The sequence below is a fragment of the Dinoponera quadriceps genome, unplaced genomic scaffold (genome assembly GCF_001313825.1).
Source record: "Dinoponera quadriceps isolate SergipeBrazil2010 unplaced genomic scaffold, ASM131382v1 scaffold221, whole genome shotgun sequence".
Classification (NCBI taxonomy): Eukaryota; Metazoa; Arthropoda; class Insecta; order Hymenoptera; family Formicidae; genus Dinoponera; species Dinoponera quadriceps.
In genome coordinates, this window is record NW_014554330.1 from 13,667 (window position 1) to 32,496 (window position 18,830).

At 42.1% G+C, this 18,830-nt stretch overlaps 1 protein-coding gene across 1 annotated transcript in view; it reads left to right on the plus strand.

The window, feature by feature from the left end:
• The first annotated feature begins 3,034 nt into the window (after positions 1-3,034).
• The window catches only part of LOC106747113 (neurobeachin-like), a 29,340-nt gene continuing 13,544 nt past the window's right edge, over positions 3,035-18,830 (plus strand). The window contains exons 1-5 of the mRNA XM_014624403.1: positions 3,035-3,191; positions 5,763-5,865; positions 9,930-10,045; positions 17,655-17,767; positions 17,926-18,066. Of these exons, the coding sequence (XP_014479889.1) occupies positions 3,035-3,191; positions 5,763-5,865; positions 9,930-10,045; positions 17,655-17,767; positions 17,926-18,066 (630 nt within the window). The remainder of the gene's footprint in view (positions 3,192-5,762; positions 5,866-9,929; positions 10,046-17,654; positions 17,768-17,925; positions 18,067-18,830) is intronic.

Genomic DNA, 18,830 nt, shown 5'->3' on the forward strand with positions numbered 1-18,830 from the left:
CGCGAGACCGCTCGCTGTTGAAGATCGGCCGTGTGATTTTCCACGGTGCGAAAGGAAACGAGCGAAATAGCACACTTGTCTTTGCGGGACGATTTCACGCTCCGCTTCCTAAATTTGATGGAATCTCGCTCTGAAAACGAGCGATAGCGATTTCACTCGAAGTGACAGCGAGAATACCGCTGGCCGAAGTCGCGAGAGTGAAGGTCTCGGTCGGACTTAGAGCGGATAACGACTCCGTGTGAGTGAATCTTTCGATCGAATACGGCGAATTTACTTCCGTGACTGGTGGAATAACGTCGGATTCGGTTTCTTTTCAGTCTCGAATCGAGATATTCCTTCGATTATTTAGGGTGGAGATGAACGATGCACTCGCCCCCTTTTCCCCTTCGTTAAGACGGTTTATTCATCGTCCACGCATCAGACCGCGAGGGATTGTCGTCATTCGAGGAGTTTGATTGATTTGCCGCGACCTCGTGGAAATGTTAAGAAGTGATATACCGTGAGAGATGTATGGAAGTGACAAAATCGCGGCACATCCTGGAGCCACCATGAATTTCCATGTTTCATCGACGACCCGTCCTTTATTAGCGGTCGTTAATTAATTGAAACAACTGTATCCATTGGAATTCAAGTCCCCGTATGTATTCAACCATTCGCTGTATGGAATTCATCGCGCACCGATGAAAAATCGCTCGAACGACTCGTCGATCACTTTGCTTTTCACGAGTGAAGTTTCGCCCCAAGAGATTTCGAGAGCTTGATGAACGTGTTATTCGGAATTCTCGAAATTTCTTGGAGGAAGTCTCGCCCAAAGCAAGCGAGAAGTGACATTGTTTTCGCCCGAAGCGATGGAAATACGATGTCACTCAAAGAGGCAAGTATGAATGCCAGACGTTTCACTCAAACTTAAGATGGATTCTGTTACGAGTGAGAATGTTCCAATCGATCGGAGTGAATACGTTCCTATGGAATACGTTGGATTTATTTTCAGCCGAAAATATTCACCGGACAATTCGGAGCGGAGAATTCACTCGGGAAAATTACTCGAATCCGAGTGATTCCGCTGTCGCTCTACCTTCCGATTGAAATTTCACCGCGAGAAATTTCGAGATCGTGTCCTCTCCCCATTTTTCCCTGGTTGAAACAATTTATTCATCTTTCGCGAATCCGACTGAGAGGGGCGATCATCATCGTGCGGAGAATTTACTTTAACGGTTCGCCGCGACGAATCACGAAAGTACTAAGAAGATGTAAAATTTCGTGAGATATAGAAATGATAGAATCGTGAGACGTCCTGGAGCCACATAAACCTCCACATTTTATTGCCGATCTGTCCCTTTATTAGCGATCGTTCGTTAATTAATTGAAACAACTGCACTCGTCAGAATTCAAGTCCCATATAAAACCGTTCGCTTCTCGTTTCCGCCTTTTTTCAATTTGAAACAGTCTCGTGGAGAAACTTTAACAATATATTTCATTTTCGACTTGCGCAATCATAGCCTGCACGTATCACAATCGCTGGGACGCTTTCCTCATCGTTATAAAATTAAACGAGAAAGAGAGAGAAAGAGAGAGAGATTTGTAAAACGTATATCTTATTACTCAATTATGAAGAGATGGATTGAAACTTAAGCAGCGAAGCAAGTATGAGCGTTACGCCCGAGTCGGACACGAATGGCCTCTAAATTCTGCGTTTTACTCAACGTGATTGCGATGGGGTGCTTTATAAAATTAGTATCAATTCGCGCGGCCGACATGCCATCCGCGTTGTATCCCTCTCTTTCGATACTCGGTTACCTTTTTCGGCGACAATCTATATTAAGGTGTCTCCGAGTACCGATGCTGGCTTCGATAAGTCCGACGATATTTCTGATTACGTTTACGCTCGCGATAGTCGCGCTTTTATCGCAAGGAGCCGCTCGCGGACACAAGACCGCAGACAAGATGCTTATTGGCATTTTCGGACCGCGGACTTTTAGGGCGTGATCAACCGAATGGATCATTTCGTCGGATTATTCCGAGGATAATTTCATTTGCCGCGCGTAAGGACATCGTGGCGCGGCGCACGATACGTCCTCATTAAGAAGCAAAAATTGAAAGCCTTGTTAGGCGCGGGGTGGTAAATCGGGATCCCTTATATTTTGTCTCTCTCTCTCTCTCTTTCTTCCTTTCCTTCTTTTACTATGTTTGCCGATCCTTTTCCCTTCCACCCTGCCCTCCTCCCCTTTCCTTCCCTCCTTCCACCCTCCCCCCTCTCGTTCTATCTCTCTCTCGCACACCAAACCTCGTTCTTTTTGTTCTCCCCTTCTCCCCCTTTCGCCGAGTTGTTCACGTTCGAGAGCGCAAGTCCGCGAGGTCCTGGGATCGATTCCCGGCTCAGCAGGAGGCTCCTCCTACCATGACGGCCATCTTGCAACCAGCACTGGTTTCACTATATCACATCACACTTCATTGCATCGTGCTTGCATACTTATGTGCAGCCATGCGCTCGCATCCTTGGACCACTCTGCTTTGGTCCCCAATGAGCATTTCCCTCGCGATGTTCACACGAACTGCTGTGCGCACGTACACATTGTCGCTGAAAAATACTCGGTCCGAGAAAAACCACCATACAAATGACGGTCAATAATAACGCTTGAAGCTATTCAAGGATGGCCTCCGAGATACGTGAGTTAATTCCTCTACCTACGTAGAATATAACATATGAAAGAACTCCGATACTACGGATAAGTTAAGGATTATACACTGATAGAAAAATATATTTATAACACTGCAAACCATAATAAAAAAATTACAGCCAGGAGAACTGTTTCTTTTTTTTTTCCAATGTGTTGCTATAATGTCAGCGATGATAACCTTACATGCGTATCACCACCGCTGTATTTCTGCAGTCGAAAGCAAAAAAGAGGTACAGCTGAGACGGAAAATAATCAGAATTTCTCTCAACGTAACAAACGTAGAATATATTGTACAATAGTGGCATACTCGAGTGTGATTAAATTTGTGGAGGATCGAGACCGATTCTCAAGGAGAAATGGAATTAAAAGGGGTCCGTCTTCTCTGTTTGTTGCAGGTGTTGAAGTATTGCGACCACTTGCACGGAAAATGGTATTTTTCGGAGGTGCGCGCGATCTTCTCGCGACGTTACCTGCTGCAGAATGTGGCGATCGAGATCTTCCTCGCCAGCAGAAGTAAGTAAGCCGGCGATCCTCCTCGTTTTGCTCGTGCTCAATCAGCGGCTCTCGCTTTCGGACGAGAGTTCGCATTCCGTTTCTTGCGCAACCCCCGAGAGGAAGCCCCATTCCTACGTTATTTCGCGCGATCCGATCGAACGGCGGCGGAATCCGGAGCACGCCGCAAGGTGTGCGCCCTCACGTTACTTTTTACACGATAAATATCTCCGCCCGCATTACGGTATGCCTTTTTATTAAGATCAATTTATTATTCAATCGCGCGGCTGCACCTGCCGCTTTATCTCGCGCCGCAGCATTGTGTCGCGACCGCGGTTTCACCGCTCAACAAAGCTCCCACGACTTTGCGCTCTCACTAACATCAGCATTTTCAATCGAGAATTAATTTCAAATTAGCTGAGTTTGTTTATCAAAACAAGAAAAAATACGCCGAATTTGTGACAGTTCGGCGACGAACAGTCGGCGTAAAAGTTTCGCGCGTTTCGCTGAGCGAAAAGCGGCCGGAGTCGATCGGTAACGATGACCGTTTCCGTTAACCGCGAAGCCTTTGTTCGCGAACGAAGCAGATTGCCGGTGTCCCGTAACAAACAACACACGGGAGAGAGTTACTTATACCTGGGCCGACTGCCTCACTGTCCCGCTGCTTATTTCTCCGGGGGCGCAGATAAATTTCCAAGCGTTCCCCGATTCTAATCTGATCCTGACTTTCGATGCGTCGTTCCGTGAGGAGACGTCCGCCGGTGGAATGTCATCCCTGCGAGGTGCCTTCGTCGTTCATTAAAAAATCACTGGAAACACGCGTGTTCGTTAACCGGCGACCGCTCTCTCGGGGAACATCGCGCGCGCCTTCTCTCCTCTCTCGCGATAAATCGTGGAACAATAAAACCGTGAATGAGTTACCTTTTAATGCGCGTGTCGTATGCGTAGCTTTCGGCCGCCGGGTCTCGCATGCTTTACGTTACAGCCGTCCGAAATTACGCAGGGGAGGAGATAAGGCTTTCTCGTTTTCATGCGTGACAGTTACTTCTGCGAGACGACGGTAACTACGATTACCGCCCCTCGACACGCCACTCGCGTCAGCTCGCAAAAATCGCGTCGTCGCCGCGAATAACAACGGCTTCACCCGAGTCGAAATTTCGATGCTGCTTTGACATTCTCAACGATAGTTAAGGTGGCTTGCGGACTAACAAAGACCTACTTTGACGACGCTGACACCAATCGACTCCTCTTTTGAACGTTTAATTCTACAACGAGGAAAAAAGCGATTGGGTCGAGAAAAAATCACCTTCGTTCGAAAGAATATCGCGCCCGCTGAATAAATGACGCTTTAGCGCGACGATACGTGATTGATATAATTTGCCGACCGATCGCAATCGTCGAATCAATTGATCGAACTCGTTATAGCAACGGTACAATTTGTCCGGTGGACTAAACGTCATGCTTGCAAACATTTTGTTTGCTAAACAATATTCCGTTGATTCTACCATTTTTTCTCGAACGTGCAGATTTAGTTTTAATGTTTCCTTGAATAACTTATTCTAACATTAAAATAGTGGAAACCACAAATTTAAGACCATCAGAGTCAGAATGGGAATAAGTTGTATTATTAGGACTGATACTATTTTAGTTATCTTGGTATCTATTGTATTGTAGAATTAAAGGTTTATACAAGGTCGAAATTTTGACTTGGATATGAACTAACATCTATTAGAGCGTGCTCTTACTTCGTGTAGCGCTGTGCATTAATAATGAAAATATCGAGATACCATCTAAATACCAGCGTAAATTAAACAGAAAAATACAAGACGGCTGAAAAGCTGTATTTATAATTATTCGTTTTCAATCAATATTTACGTCTACAACATGTATTGTATTATGAAACGCGAGTGCACATCGTTCCAAAGACCGCAATTTGATCATATTATTCGAGATAAAAGAACAACGTTTATTTGGCCACTTGAAATAATAAGATTAGATCAACGTTTTTGTATCGGTTTCGCTCTAACAAGGTAAGAGCGTTCGATGTATATTATATTACATATGCGTACACGGGCCGAGTGATTAAACTTCCTCCTTCATTAATTAAGATTGAATCATACGTCTTGTTTTCGTGTTCAGGCACTTCGGTAAATTATTAGGAAGTATTTATGGCAATGGTCTCTCCCCGCACGCTAGTCTTCGAGTCCTCGGGGGAACTTGGTGTATAAACACACACACACACTCCGAGCGATTGAATCCTTCCTAAGCTCTCTGTCATTACGTAGAAACAAGTTGTCGTGACGGTATTAGCATAATTATGATTGGCTAATGACGCTCTTGCGGTGCTATGTCTAAGCGGTCACCGTCGACCGTTTTCTCTTTTGTCGTAACGTCTTCATCACGCTATAATTCTTGCTCGGCTTTCTCGTAAATACGGCCGTTTGAAATTCAGAAATCGACGAGAAATTTTCGAACGCACGGGAATTCTCTCCCGTTCCCGCAGATCCGCAGATAATTGACGCGCGACCACGCACACCCTCGATCGACGATCCACCCCTGCGATTCGCGCCCTAACGCCTTTTTTGTCCACAGCTTCGATCCTGTTCGCATTCTTGGATCAAGCGACAGTGAAAAAGGTGATCAAGGCACTACCGCGGGTAGGCGTTGGCATCAAGTACGGAATACCCCAGACTAGGTAAGCGACAGCCGGTTCGAAATACGAAGAGGGAGGCGTCCTCCTGCCGTCCTCCACGAGGACCCGAGTGTCTTTCTCGGAGTCCACCGTCCCTCGGAAACATTCCCGTCGCATTCCCCCGCTTCTTTGTCCCTCCCGATAAGGCGATTCTAACCATGGACGGACCGCTTCTTTTTCCACCGATATATAGTGGAGAGCAAAACGATTTAGACGCACCGAAGTAGAGAGCGTAACGAATTATCACGATTTGAGAATCACTATCGACGAGCTTATATAACACAATGATTTTATGATACATATTTCTTGGCCGAAAATTCATTTTTAAAATTGCACCTCAAGTTAACGTAAATACAGTTTTATGATATCCCGTAGTCAAATAATTATAAATTGTTGTCATTTATATTATTTATTATATATTATTATATTTATATTCTTTTATCAGTTATCAGTAAATGTGATGCTAAAAATATTGCTCACCCGCAAGGTAACTTTTAGTCATGTCTGTCAAAATTGTGCTACATATTATATTAATATATATAGTATATATACATATATATGTATTTATATATTTATAATTGTAGTATTATATATATTTAATACGCTAAAAAGGACATGCTTCGAAGTAAGTAATTTCATATTTCGTTGTGTTTTTCTTATATCTGAAGCGAGATAGATAATCGAATTTGTGGTTAAAATAAGCGTAAATAGAAAAGAGTTTCCTTGCTAATAGGAAAGATTTTATGGATTTCTGAAAATTTCTGAAGAAATCTCAAATTATGTAATAACAATAATTGTCAGCATTTATACTATTGAAATCTGTTATATTTGTTTTTTGCCTTTTTGGAAATAATTAACCTGTTTGAGATCCGTATAACGTGTCCTATCGAACTCTGTATGAGAACTCTATATGGAATCAGAAAATAAAAATATCTGACTAAATAATGCAAAATTTTTTGAATGCAAGAATATTGTAAAAGAAAGAATTGGGCGCCGTTTATAGAAGAAATTATTCATGATAAAATCGAGTTATTTTATATCCATCCAAAAACAAGTGAGATAAATATTGAATTATTTGCAAATAGTTACTTTTCTCCTTTGAAAATATTTCCTGTACATAAAAAATCACTTTTAACATTCAGTGTTTCGATCAAAAATTTTTATTTTCAAGCCACTATGCATAGTATTCGATTGTGACAGGAGCAGTATAGTGACAGTGTAAGTTATAAATATTATTAGCTTATCATGCTGTTATGTGACAAATTTTCACGTCATTGCTTCAATACGTTTTCCTCTGGACTTTCCACTTGGAATATCATTGATATCTGACTCGTATACTTCAAGCACAAGATTTTCCAATTCTCCGAGTACCAATACTACAATGGTCGCAGCACATTGTCACGTTACTTTGATCCAATTTATTCTCACACTCTATACCGTCTTTTCGGCTTCCGTCACAATCGATTACCACACAAGCCCATCGATGGTGATTCCCAATCGCGATAGTTAACTGCGCTCCCAAACCTCGGTGCGTCTGAACCGTTTCGCTTTTCACCGTACAACGGCAGAACTTAGAATTAAAATTCTTCACGAAATCGTGTCTTCGTGTATCTCGCGTCTCAAATCGCGTGTCCATTTGTTCGATGAAACCGTGTTCGAGAGAATGCGGCGACATGAGCGAGCGAGCGCGCAAGAGCGACACAATGGGGACGCGATAGTCATCCCTGCGCGAAGTTCCGTGTCTTCTTCCTCACGTGGCAATGGTGTATCGTAGATATCGAGGAGAGAAAAATCTTCGCAGGATACCGAGAGAGACTCCTATGAGGTCGGCGGGGGTTGTCGGTTAGAACAGAGGTTCGCGTATCCGCGCTTCGAGCCATCCATTAGGACGCTTCTATATACGAGATAGCCAGCGAGCGAGGATACGTCGGCCATAAATATACGACCGCGAACTCCAATGTCTGATCGTAGGAGAAGATTCCCGGCTAACGAAAAATAATCTGCCGTTATATAAAACGCGAAACTCGCGTCGTGACGCAGACGCGAGGATCGAGTTGCACGGACGTGAAATTTATTTACGGACGAGGGCGGCTTCGATTAATATTTAATTAGAACGCCCGCGTGTGACTTAATGTCTTGAACGAATGTTTGCGATAATCGCGATTTTCGATAATAATTTTAGTTTCCTCGTTTTTTCTTCTTTCTTTTCTTTTCTTTTTTGCTAATTCAGCGCGCGAGCTCTTAATTATCGAGTTTAATTTAATACCGAAACTCGAAATGTCGAAAATGTTTGGGTCCCGCTAATTTGTCAGTCTGTGAGTCCGTTATTGAGATTCGACACGTAGAATGTAATGCGATATACGCCCGATGCGACTTCCATGTATCGACGGTATCCGACGAAAAATGTTTATTATTCTATATGACTGGTACGTCTAAATATTTTACGTGCGATTCGAAGTCAATTTATGCAAAAGCTATGCCGAAGAGAATCGTTCGACATCGTCGTCTGAAAAAGTGCGACGATTGACATGCAGCGGTAAAGAATCATGATTAATTCATAAATGAAAGTCGTAACGCAAGCTATTAAGTGTCAAGTAACATCCTCAATTACCATGCAATTTTAATTAATATAGAATTCTGGGTCGCGATTATTTATGTAAGAAAATCGGGATTTCGCCGTTGCATAAAAAAAGAAAATATCAAGGACATTAATTTCCTACAGGACACGGTGCGCGCATCTTTATTTATTAACAACGCCATAAACAAGCAATTAGGCGTTTCTTTTTTTATCTCTCTTCAGCATATCAGTTATACACGAATTTACATCTACCAACCTTGCCGTTAACATTAATCTACTCTCCGCAGGTAGCGCGACTAGGATGGAATCTCGAGATTTCCTCGCGCTCGCGACGACTCGTGGCGGCGGACTCGTGGCGCCGCATGACCGCGCGTTTATCCCGACAATAATGTGCGACTCGTTCGAAGAGAGAGTTTCAATGAAAAGTCGAAAATCGAGCCTTCCCATCGTTGAGATCGACGGTCGCGCATCGGCGATCCTCTCGCAGTCGGCGTCTCGCTGGAAGTCTCGCCGATCGCGGATCTTCACGCACGCTTGAAATTTACGCGCGAGTCGCATCTAAGGGCGGAATTTATGCGTCCGGTGCACCGTCGTCGTGCGCTTTCTTTTAGCGTCGCAGGACGAACCGCCCGTTAAAGTCTCCCGTATAAATTCTGAATCAGCGATCTTCGCTGATTCATAAAGCGACGCGAGACGGGCTTTATGGCGCGAACGCAAAGCACCGCTGCGTATCTTGACTTGTAATTGCTCTTATGAATTGAGAGCGGCCGGCAACTGTGTATCAGAGCCGATGCGCAGCCTCGTTTGATTCGGCAGTTAAAGTGCGTGACGCGATGCACGCACGCCGCGGAATGACGCGACGCGGACGAATCAGCACGCGATTGCGCGCGTTTACGGCCTTTCGGACCTGCTTCGAATATCGATACTTCATTGCGTCGGCGGATATTGGCAAATACATACGGATCTTCCTGTTTCCCATATCTCATCCACGTGATTTTCTCGCAGCGTCGATTTAACGAGCGGATATTTCAGTATCTTAAATACAAGCGACCAGAAGATAAGTCATAATTGAATATTGCACGGGTAATTGGCAAGTTGTTGCTTGGAAAGAAGACTGGACGTTAGTTTGTCGGTTATGCTGCAAAGGTATTAGATGTTTTAGCTCTCGGCACGCCGTTATGTCTATTGCAATCTGAATTGATCTCTTTTTCTGAACTGATCTGCGTTTTCGGTGCGGTTCTATTCGTGAGGACCGATATTTCGTGGCTTTTATTCTTCCTTTTGAAAGTTTCTGGAAAAAAAAAAAGAAGAAAGAAAGAGGAAAGTCGCTAATTTTGTAAAATAAAATCAATTAATACTCGAACGTTTAATTTGTATATGTATTTCATATTTTTTTATATCCCATATCGGCGGTGTATCGAGAGTTAAAAAAGTATCAATTGTACTACACAAAATGTTATAACCGGTGAATTGTACTTCATCCTCGCAGACGAGCATCGCTGATGTCACCGCGACAATTGATGAGAAGTTCCAACATGACGCAAAAGTGGCAGCGTCGAGAAATCTCCAACTTCGAGTATCTAATGTTTCTAAACACAATCGCTGGTAAGTATTGCATTCGTTGCTTTATTCTACCCGCGGGAAACTGCTGATGCGCGAATGGGAATCGCGAGTATCAAAGTCGACCGGCCGAATATATCGGAGGATCGTGAGAGAATAGCGAAGATGTCTCGGATTCTCTTCTCCTCTTCTCCTTTTTCTCTTTTCCCTCCTTTTCTCTTTTTTTTTTACGGCTACGCACGCACGGATGGAGTCTGTCGCGTCGCATCAGAGACGTTCTCAATCAGCCCTGTGTTCCGTTAGCTACCCCATGCGAGTAATCCCAACATCGTGGGCCCCGGTAATCCTCTCCCGAGGGACCCACCACCCACCCCTTGATCCTTGCTTGTCGCTTAGGGCGGAATGGAAGCGCGTCTTTGTTTTCTCTTCGGTTTAATATTCGCTCCCTCGCGCTCGTCGAAGCAAATCATGAAACTCGAGACGCCGGCCCCGCGTGCTTTTTAATGGGACAGCTCGGGCCATCCCCCGATGATCCGCAGACGGATCCAGCCAGGCGCGTCACATCCCGACAACTTGGCTAGCCTCCTTCTCGGCCATCTCCGATCTCGGCAACGCTCGCTATTCAACAATACTCGCGGCCGCGAAGCCCGCCCGGCTCGTCATGCTTTTATTATCGCGTGCGATCGAGCAATTTATCTTGGATTTCACGGAAGTGAAGCGAGAAGGAGAGGTCGTTAGGAGGATACATTCATTTGTCTTTGATATTGCGCGGACGCAGCCTGGGAGGAACGGAACGTATCATCAAACGGATTCGCTTCCACGCGCCGCGTGGTTCATCGACTGCCAGGGAAGGGAGCGATCGATCTCCCTCTCAGTGTCCTCCTCCTCCTCGCCGGGCGGAGTTCCCTCCGATAATAATCGTTGGCACGCACCCGTCGTTCCCGGACGGCGATCGCCGAAAGTATTAACCGGCGCGATCGGCCGGCGAATTCTTGTAAACGAGTCGGTTAGGCGCTCGTTGCAAATTACGCCGCGGGATTTATGCGCGCCCACGCGCGCCGGCGGTCAGCCGAGAGCGGCTTAATGACGGCGATGAGCACGGACGCGCAATCATTCGCGTTTCGGCGCAGCGCGCGATCGCCCGGGGGTGGCCGCCGTATTTACGAGGGTTATATATTAATTGCTCAAATAAATAGCCGTGGGTACCGCTCCGGTACAGTCGAGCGAGCCGGCGGGAAAAGAGAGAGAGAGAGGTTCCAACGAACGAAAACGAACCGGTCCGGGTCGGTCGGGTCGGCCGCGCTCCCGCATCACGATCGGTCGTTTATCTGCCGCGTCGGTTTGTTAAAAATTAATGACAGCGAATTCAATGTGTAAATATGATAGCCGGCGATAGCGGCGAGCGAATCGCGCGCGCGCGTGAATCGCGGGGAGCGATCTTGCGGAGCGATCGGCGACCGGGAGGAGCCCGTCCTCGCGTGCCTTCCTCCGGACTCTCGAACGGGTGCGTCGTCGTACTAAGAATGATTAATGGGGGGGCTTTTTGTGCGACGAGTTTCAGCTGGTTCGAATTCGGACGGTTTGAGAAATCTCGCGGAAGTGGTTGGGCAAGGATGGTCGGGCGTCTATCGCGTCCGTTGCAACGATCCGAAAGCCGCACGACCAAGTCGGGATACTTGTTGCCAGTTTTGTCTTTCATCGCAATATAATTACGTGATTATTCGGGATTAGATGTGAAGTGGCTCGCGGGTAATACGAATGCAGTGAATCCGTATGGACGATACGCAGTCAGCGTCTTGCGTAGAAGAGAAAGCGGTGTCACGGCCCTCTATTTATTTATATTCTGTACGGTAACTTGGTGAATAATCGATATTTTAAATTGAAAACTTATAAATGTTACATTCGTCGAAGTGTTCAAGTGTTGTTCGACCGATTCCAGACTCGAAGTTGCGGAATATTATAAAATACTTTGAACGTTATTTATGAAAAATGCGACGGATACTATGGATTGAAGAGGAACAGGTTAATGTGGCTCCCCGCTAGAATAAATTTAAACAATTGGTTTTGTTTGAAAGAAATTCAGCGTATTGTTATGCGAATTTACATATTTATTTGAAATAAATTTTTCTTAGGAGATACAACAATGAATATTTCTTAGAAGGGACAACCATGAATTTTTAATGTACTGATACTGACTTACTTGTCGAAAGGACAGTTTCTATAAAATGAATAAAATAAACTTAACTTGAATAACTTTTGATTTATCGAATAATTACTTTAGCATGAAGAACTCGAAAAAGAGGCTGTATCAAATCTATTTTAGTAGGATGTTAAATTAGCAAAGTACCATGCTATTGTTCAACTTTGTATAACTCGGGATATGTGCAGCGGAATAAAATGTTAAATAACAAACAAAGCAAACACTCAGTGTACATAAAGTCGTGTGATAATACATCCAATTTTAAGAAGAATGAGGAGAAGTATATATAATTAAACGTTAAAATATATCTCGAAAGCGTCTCGAAATACTCGAAAATAAAAATACGTTATATCAAGTGCCGGCTATTGTATATTGGCATATTAGCACTACTGCGTAATGGCCGGCTGTTAAACAAATGATTCCATAAGTAATCTCTAGAATTCGTCATCTAATAGCGAAGATATTAAGGGGGGCCATTATACCTACAAGGGCTATAATACTACCATCTTCTCTGTCATTCCCTATAGACTGAGAATCTTCAGATTACCGAGAGTTCTCTCAGACAAAACAGAAAACCACGGTGATTTCAAAATAATATCAAACTGACGAGGAAATTATCGAATTATGACGAAAAATTTATTATATCCATTTTTCATCATTTTGACGTCATCATGATTTTGTTATACAGTCTTACACGTAACGCATATGATTAAAAATCGCATTACTAACTCTAGTTAAAATGTTAGAATTATTATAGCTTTAATTATAATGATTCTGACCTTATGCTGTGGACATTTCATGTATCTAATTCAGTTATTTCTCCAGGATGCATGTAGCTCGTTTTATGCAGGATGAAGTAACAATGATTACCACCTTTGAATATCTTTTCATGATTTTACAAATCATTTTACAACTCGAGGAAAATAATATTTTACATTTATAAATGTTTTTCATAAATCTAACCAAATATTTATCTTAATTAACAAAATATATTTCTTTTATTTTAAGAATTATTTTTCTCGATGCATATTTCGAAGATATTTAAGGCGTTAATAGCCATTGCCTCACCTTGTATATGCCGAACTACATACCTTTCGTCTCAGGTAGTTATCAACAGGTCGTCGCCTTCGTTTTCGATCGTATCTAGTCTGGTCCTGCTTTGCGGTGAATTATTGCCGAGGACGCAACGACAGCGCGATAAAGCGACCGACCGAACGAACGAGCTACCGGTCGACCGGATTATGCGTAGAAAATAACGTCTGTAATTTCGATGCTCGGATGCAGTTTTAAATCGAACGAAACTTATTTTACATCTGTTTATAATTGTTTCTCGTTAAACAATCGTGCACGTTACGTTATATGAATTTCAAGAAAAATAAATTTAAGGTAGTTGATTCGTAAATTTATTTTCTTAGGGATCTTTCCACATTTTAATAGCATTTTAATCGAAACTTACATAACGTAAAATTGGAAAATGATTGACCGTATCGAAGCTGAAATAGAAATAGATAATTGAAGTCAAAGTTAGTATTATTTATATGCATCACAGAAGAAAACTTTGATGGCGATATTTTAGTTTTTAATTCCGGCGATCAAATTACTTTTACGATTTTAATAAAAAACAAGAAGATAGTAAAAGAAAGTTATAGAAATATCATGAAAAATTACATACAAGATCGTTGACTGTTTAGTTTTAGAAATGAATACGTAAAATACACAATTTCTGAAAACAGCTGAAATATATAAAACAGCTAACATTGATTAAATATCTTTTCAAAAATAAAGTGGTTAAATAACTTCAAACATTTGTAATCAATATGTAAAAACTATGGCTAGTGTTTTCTTCCGAAGGCTTCGACATTCGAATTTTGAATCTTAGAGGTTCGAAGCATCGGTGTTCGTTATTCGAAGTTTCGGACATATCAAAACTTCAAGACATCAGTCATTAAAATATTACACGAAAAACGATTATTTCTTAAAAGGTTTTCAAACATTATGTAAGTTTAATTGATATTCTTTTGCTACATCGCCAAAGCTGTATATCGTAAATCGTGTTTATAAACATTTAACATCGAATCTTGGAGTTTCTTCGTGTTCTAACAACCATTATCTCTCTAACGGTATCCGGTGAACGCCAACTAACAGCAACACAACATCAACATTACAATTTCCCACTCGACAATGCGAATGCAACATAACGCGCATGTTATGTAAGTTACATCGAGTTGAATGAGAAATTACAACATTGATGTTATATTAGTTGATGTTAGTTGATGTTCACAGATATCGTCACGGATCAATGCATTGAAATACAACGCGATGCAATAATGTTGCACGTTGTTCTCCGAATCCCGTCCGAATTTTCGCTGAACTGGGGGGGGGAGGGTTGCGAATGCTCGGCGGAGAAAGTAGGGGGGCAAAATCCGAATCTCCAGCGACGAGAGCCCAAAGGCGAGCGGGCGTCGCGGACATTCCGCTGTCGCGGCGCGTTTCTCGAGCGTTCGCTCACGCCGACGCTGCCATTAATAATCATTTTGATGCATAACACAGTCTCGCTATTATTTACGCTCGGCCGTCGCTCGCGCGGCGTCCACAATTTACGGGCGTATTGTAGCGACGGCGGAACGGACTTATGTGGCGGTCGGCGCGCGGTACGACTTTGCGCCATTGCATCTCTCGCCTTTTTTCGTCGGCGGAATTAAGTATCCGGCTCTGCTTCTTGGAGACGACCCAGCACCGAGAGTTGCTCCTGTCAGTTCGCGACGCCACAGCTCAGTGACAAATGGGCTGTTGCGCGCCGATACTTTGAAATGCAAAAAGTAACAAACACCGTCGTACGGTGTGGTAGTAACGAGCATCTTCGTGTCACTCCGATGAGGGGTGGAAATCGAGCTTTCACGATCTCCCGAATTTCTACTCCGGCAGAGAATGCGATGCGCTCGGGTAAATAAGCAGAGACTCGATCTCCGACTCGTCTTATAATCTTCCGTCGTCGTTTACGCATCGTACGACTTGTATTCTCGCGAGAAGCGAGAACATTTCGCGCGATATTTCGCCGAATGAATGAGACGACGAAAGTAAACGAAGTAACGAGTCGGGGGAGGAGGGACGGCAACACATGTGTATCCGTCACGAGGGCGCCGAGTGACAAACTTGCTGACGTGCTTTAATTAGCGACAGGGAAAGAGATTAGAACTCAGCCTTGGGACGGCGCGTTGCCGTCACTAATGCATTTCGGGATGGGATTCCGCGGGCCCGGGGTCGGGCAAGCAGGAGTGAGACCTCTGGGAGTGACAATTTCAGGAGCGATTAGCCGTCACGCTCTGAGTTATGCGTTTACTAAACGGTGCGCCGCGCCCCATTGAGCCACACGGCGCGTTTTTCATAAAAATAGAATCACGAGGCGCGGGCGCGTTCCCGTGGCTGCTTTCATCGCTCTTAGTTAACAGCGAGAGTGCGAAGGAGTGACCGTGGTTGAAGCGCAGGGTCAGCGGAAAAGGAGAAGCAGGAGAGGAAAGAGACAACAGGAAGAAAAGTAAAGAGAGAAAGTAGGCCGGCGATTATCCGCATTAAAAGCCAAAGCGCAATCTTCTCGTCTATTTTCGGCAGTACTAGCGAGAAATTTAATTTAAGCACTCACCCGTCCCTCCCCTGTTCTTTTTTTTCCTTTTTCTCCTTTCTGAGGTATCGAGCGGTAATTTGGGTCATACGAGCAGAGGCAAACCGTTTATAATTGTGACATTAGCTTTCTTGGAGGGCTTTTTGCACGCGCAGGTCATTTTTGTTGAATAATATACCATGCCGGTAGTCTGATTTACTGGGCTTGTATTGCACGACTGGGAGATTTATTCATATTGAAGCCAAGGTTTATATATATATGAATGATAGCAATAAACGAATAGTTTGATCAAATATACTTTTTATCCTAATGATATACAAATTAACTATACACACACAAAAATATGTGAAAAGTAAAACCTGAAAACCCATACTGGCATATATATTTTTGTCGCTGCAGTTTGAATTGCTTGTTATTTCCTATAATGCTAATATAAGCAATTTTATCTCAGGTAGCAACTATTGCGTAACGTTTATATATTCGCATCTATAACAACAGCAGAAAGAGGGAATATTTCGTTGCATTTCTGGACAGCAATGTACAGTTGTGATCGTGTCGATCGCTTTGCACTGCTTGCCATTATTTGCAAAGGAACTGATACGAATTATAATAATTTACGTGACTTTGCAGTTCTAACTAAAATGATTTTTTTATTATTAAGATGTTAATATTTACATATTAGATGTACATATTAATTCGGTGCCTTTTTTCATGAAATTCAAAGTTTATTTAGAAAAAGTCAAGTACAAGTTTAATGTTCGAGATAGTTTACATTATTTTCTTCGATTTTACTCCATCTATTGGGTAGCCGATGAGTGCTCTCGCGGAAAAAACTTGGCAGTTTTGACTCAGTAACTCATCAATGTTTTTTCGGACCTGTCAACTGTTTGAAAATGCGTATACGCCAGATGATGTTGAAGCGACCAAAATAGGTGGTAATCCGACGGGGCTAGATCTGGCGAATAAGCCGCATGAGGGGGAATTTCCCAGCCCAATATATGGATGAGATCCTTCGTCCCTTTTGCAGTATGTGACCGCGCGTTATCGTGTAACAGAATCACCTAGTTCCTAGTTTCCTAGTTGCCGGTAAAAGGTCTTTTTATAAGTTTTATGGGTCGCAGCACCTTCAAGCGAAACAAATCATTTCAGTAGACTGAACAGCATTTTTATTCAATTGGAATGCAAAAAGGATGCAGTACCTCAGATGCTTCTTTTCGAACAACATTGGGATAACTACTGTTTTCTGAGATTATACCGGCAAGGCCGTCAACTATTATAGTGTTTCTTAAAGCTTAAGGTTGGCACTTTAAAGGCACCATAGGACGGGAAAGAAATCTTAATTTTAATTAGAATTATAGGACATTAAATGCAAAGGCACCGAATTAATTTGTACATCTAATATAATTTAATTTTATCTCCACATTTTCATTAGCTTTAAAACAATGTATACTGTATAGAAAAGATATATTTGTATTCAGTAAAGAAATTTTTTTCTCAAAACCATTGAGAAAAAGTTCTATACTTCTTGGAAAAATTTACTTCAATATATATTCTTATTCTTTGTTTTAAAATTTACTTCAATATATATTCTTATTCTTGTTTCTCTCTAAATTTCCCATATCTATCTTGAAATTTCTTCGACATTATAAATTCATATCCTCGTCAGGACAGACTGCCTTGATATTTTTTCGGTTCGTAAAATATCTTAGAGAAATATTCTCTGCGTGCGGCATTGCATTAATCGGTATTAATCGTCCGTACGAAACGTATCGACGACTCGATTGAAGTAATGAAAATAATTCAGTTTGAAATAATAAATTTGTATCTCTTTGCAGGTCGCACGTACAACGACTTGAATCAATATCCGGTGTTCCCTTGGGTGTTAACGAACTACGAAACGAAGGAGCTAGATCTCAGTTTACCGAGCAATTATCGAGACTTGTCAAAGGTACGACGAGCGTTTTAACACGTATTGGCATATTTACAGTCGCATACCTCGTGTAGCGATAAGAAGCGTATTCTATCGATTTCGCTCCTTTTATACTGCTGCGGGTTACTAATGCAAATTTGTCATTCGAAATGATTAATAAACGTTTTATGTCACAGCCAATCGGCGCATTGAACCCAAACAGAAGAGTTTACTTCGAGGAGCGCTTTCAGAGCTGGGAGCACGACACTATACCACCATTCCATTATGGCACGCACTACTCTACCGCCGCCTTTGTCTTAAACTGGATGATACGCGTGGTAAGTGTCTTATTGATACTTTAACTTTCCACGGAGATGCTTGATAACTCGCATCCGTGGTGTTCTAGTCAACATAAAAGATAAGTAGATAGAAAATTATTTTAATTGCTTTAGAAGAAATATTATAATATTTACACACACACACATAAACATAGTAAGGCATTTTTTTCTTTGGTAATAATAGGGTCTTTAAATAGACATTATACAGTCTTTATAAATAGATGTTATACAATTCTTTAATTTAATCAAAGAAAAATGTAACATCGTTACTATTTTCGTTATAAATAAAAAAAAATAACGCCGTTACCAAGTTGTTATTGAAAAAAGTAAGGTAACAGATCATTTATGGGTCGAGTCCAATTTCGGGTCAAACTTCGTTCATTAATGCATTAAGAAAGTACACATTATAATGAAAACACGGAAAAATATTTGTTATATTCTTTATATTCTATATTTATCTTATATATTCTTTAGTTCATTCATAATTATTATATTCGAAGATTACATTCAGAAACATTGTGGATATTAAAAAAAATATAGAATATCATTTATCTACTTATTACATATTAAACGTAATAAAACTATAAAAGCTTTATTTCTTAAAAAATCTAATATACTATATACTTAAGTACATACTTAACAATGTATTTTTTTCTCTTAACCTAGAATTGAATATCGTATGACGTGTTATAGGGACAAGGCAAGATAATTTACTGACCCATAATTAGTACTTATGCATTAACATTTCTAATTAGTTTCTTATT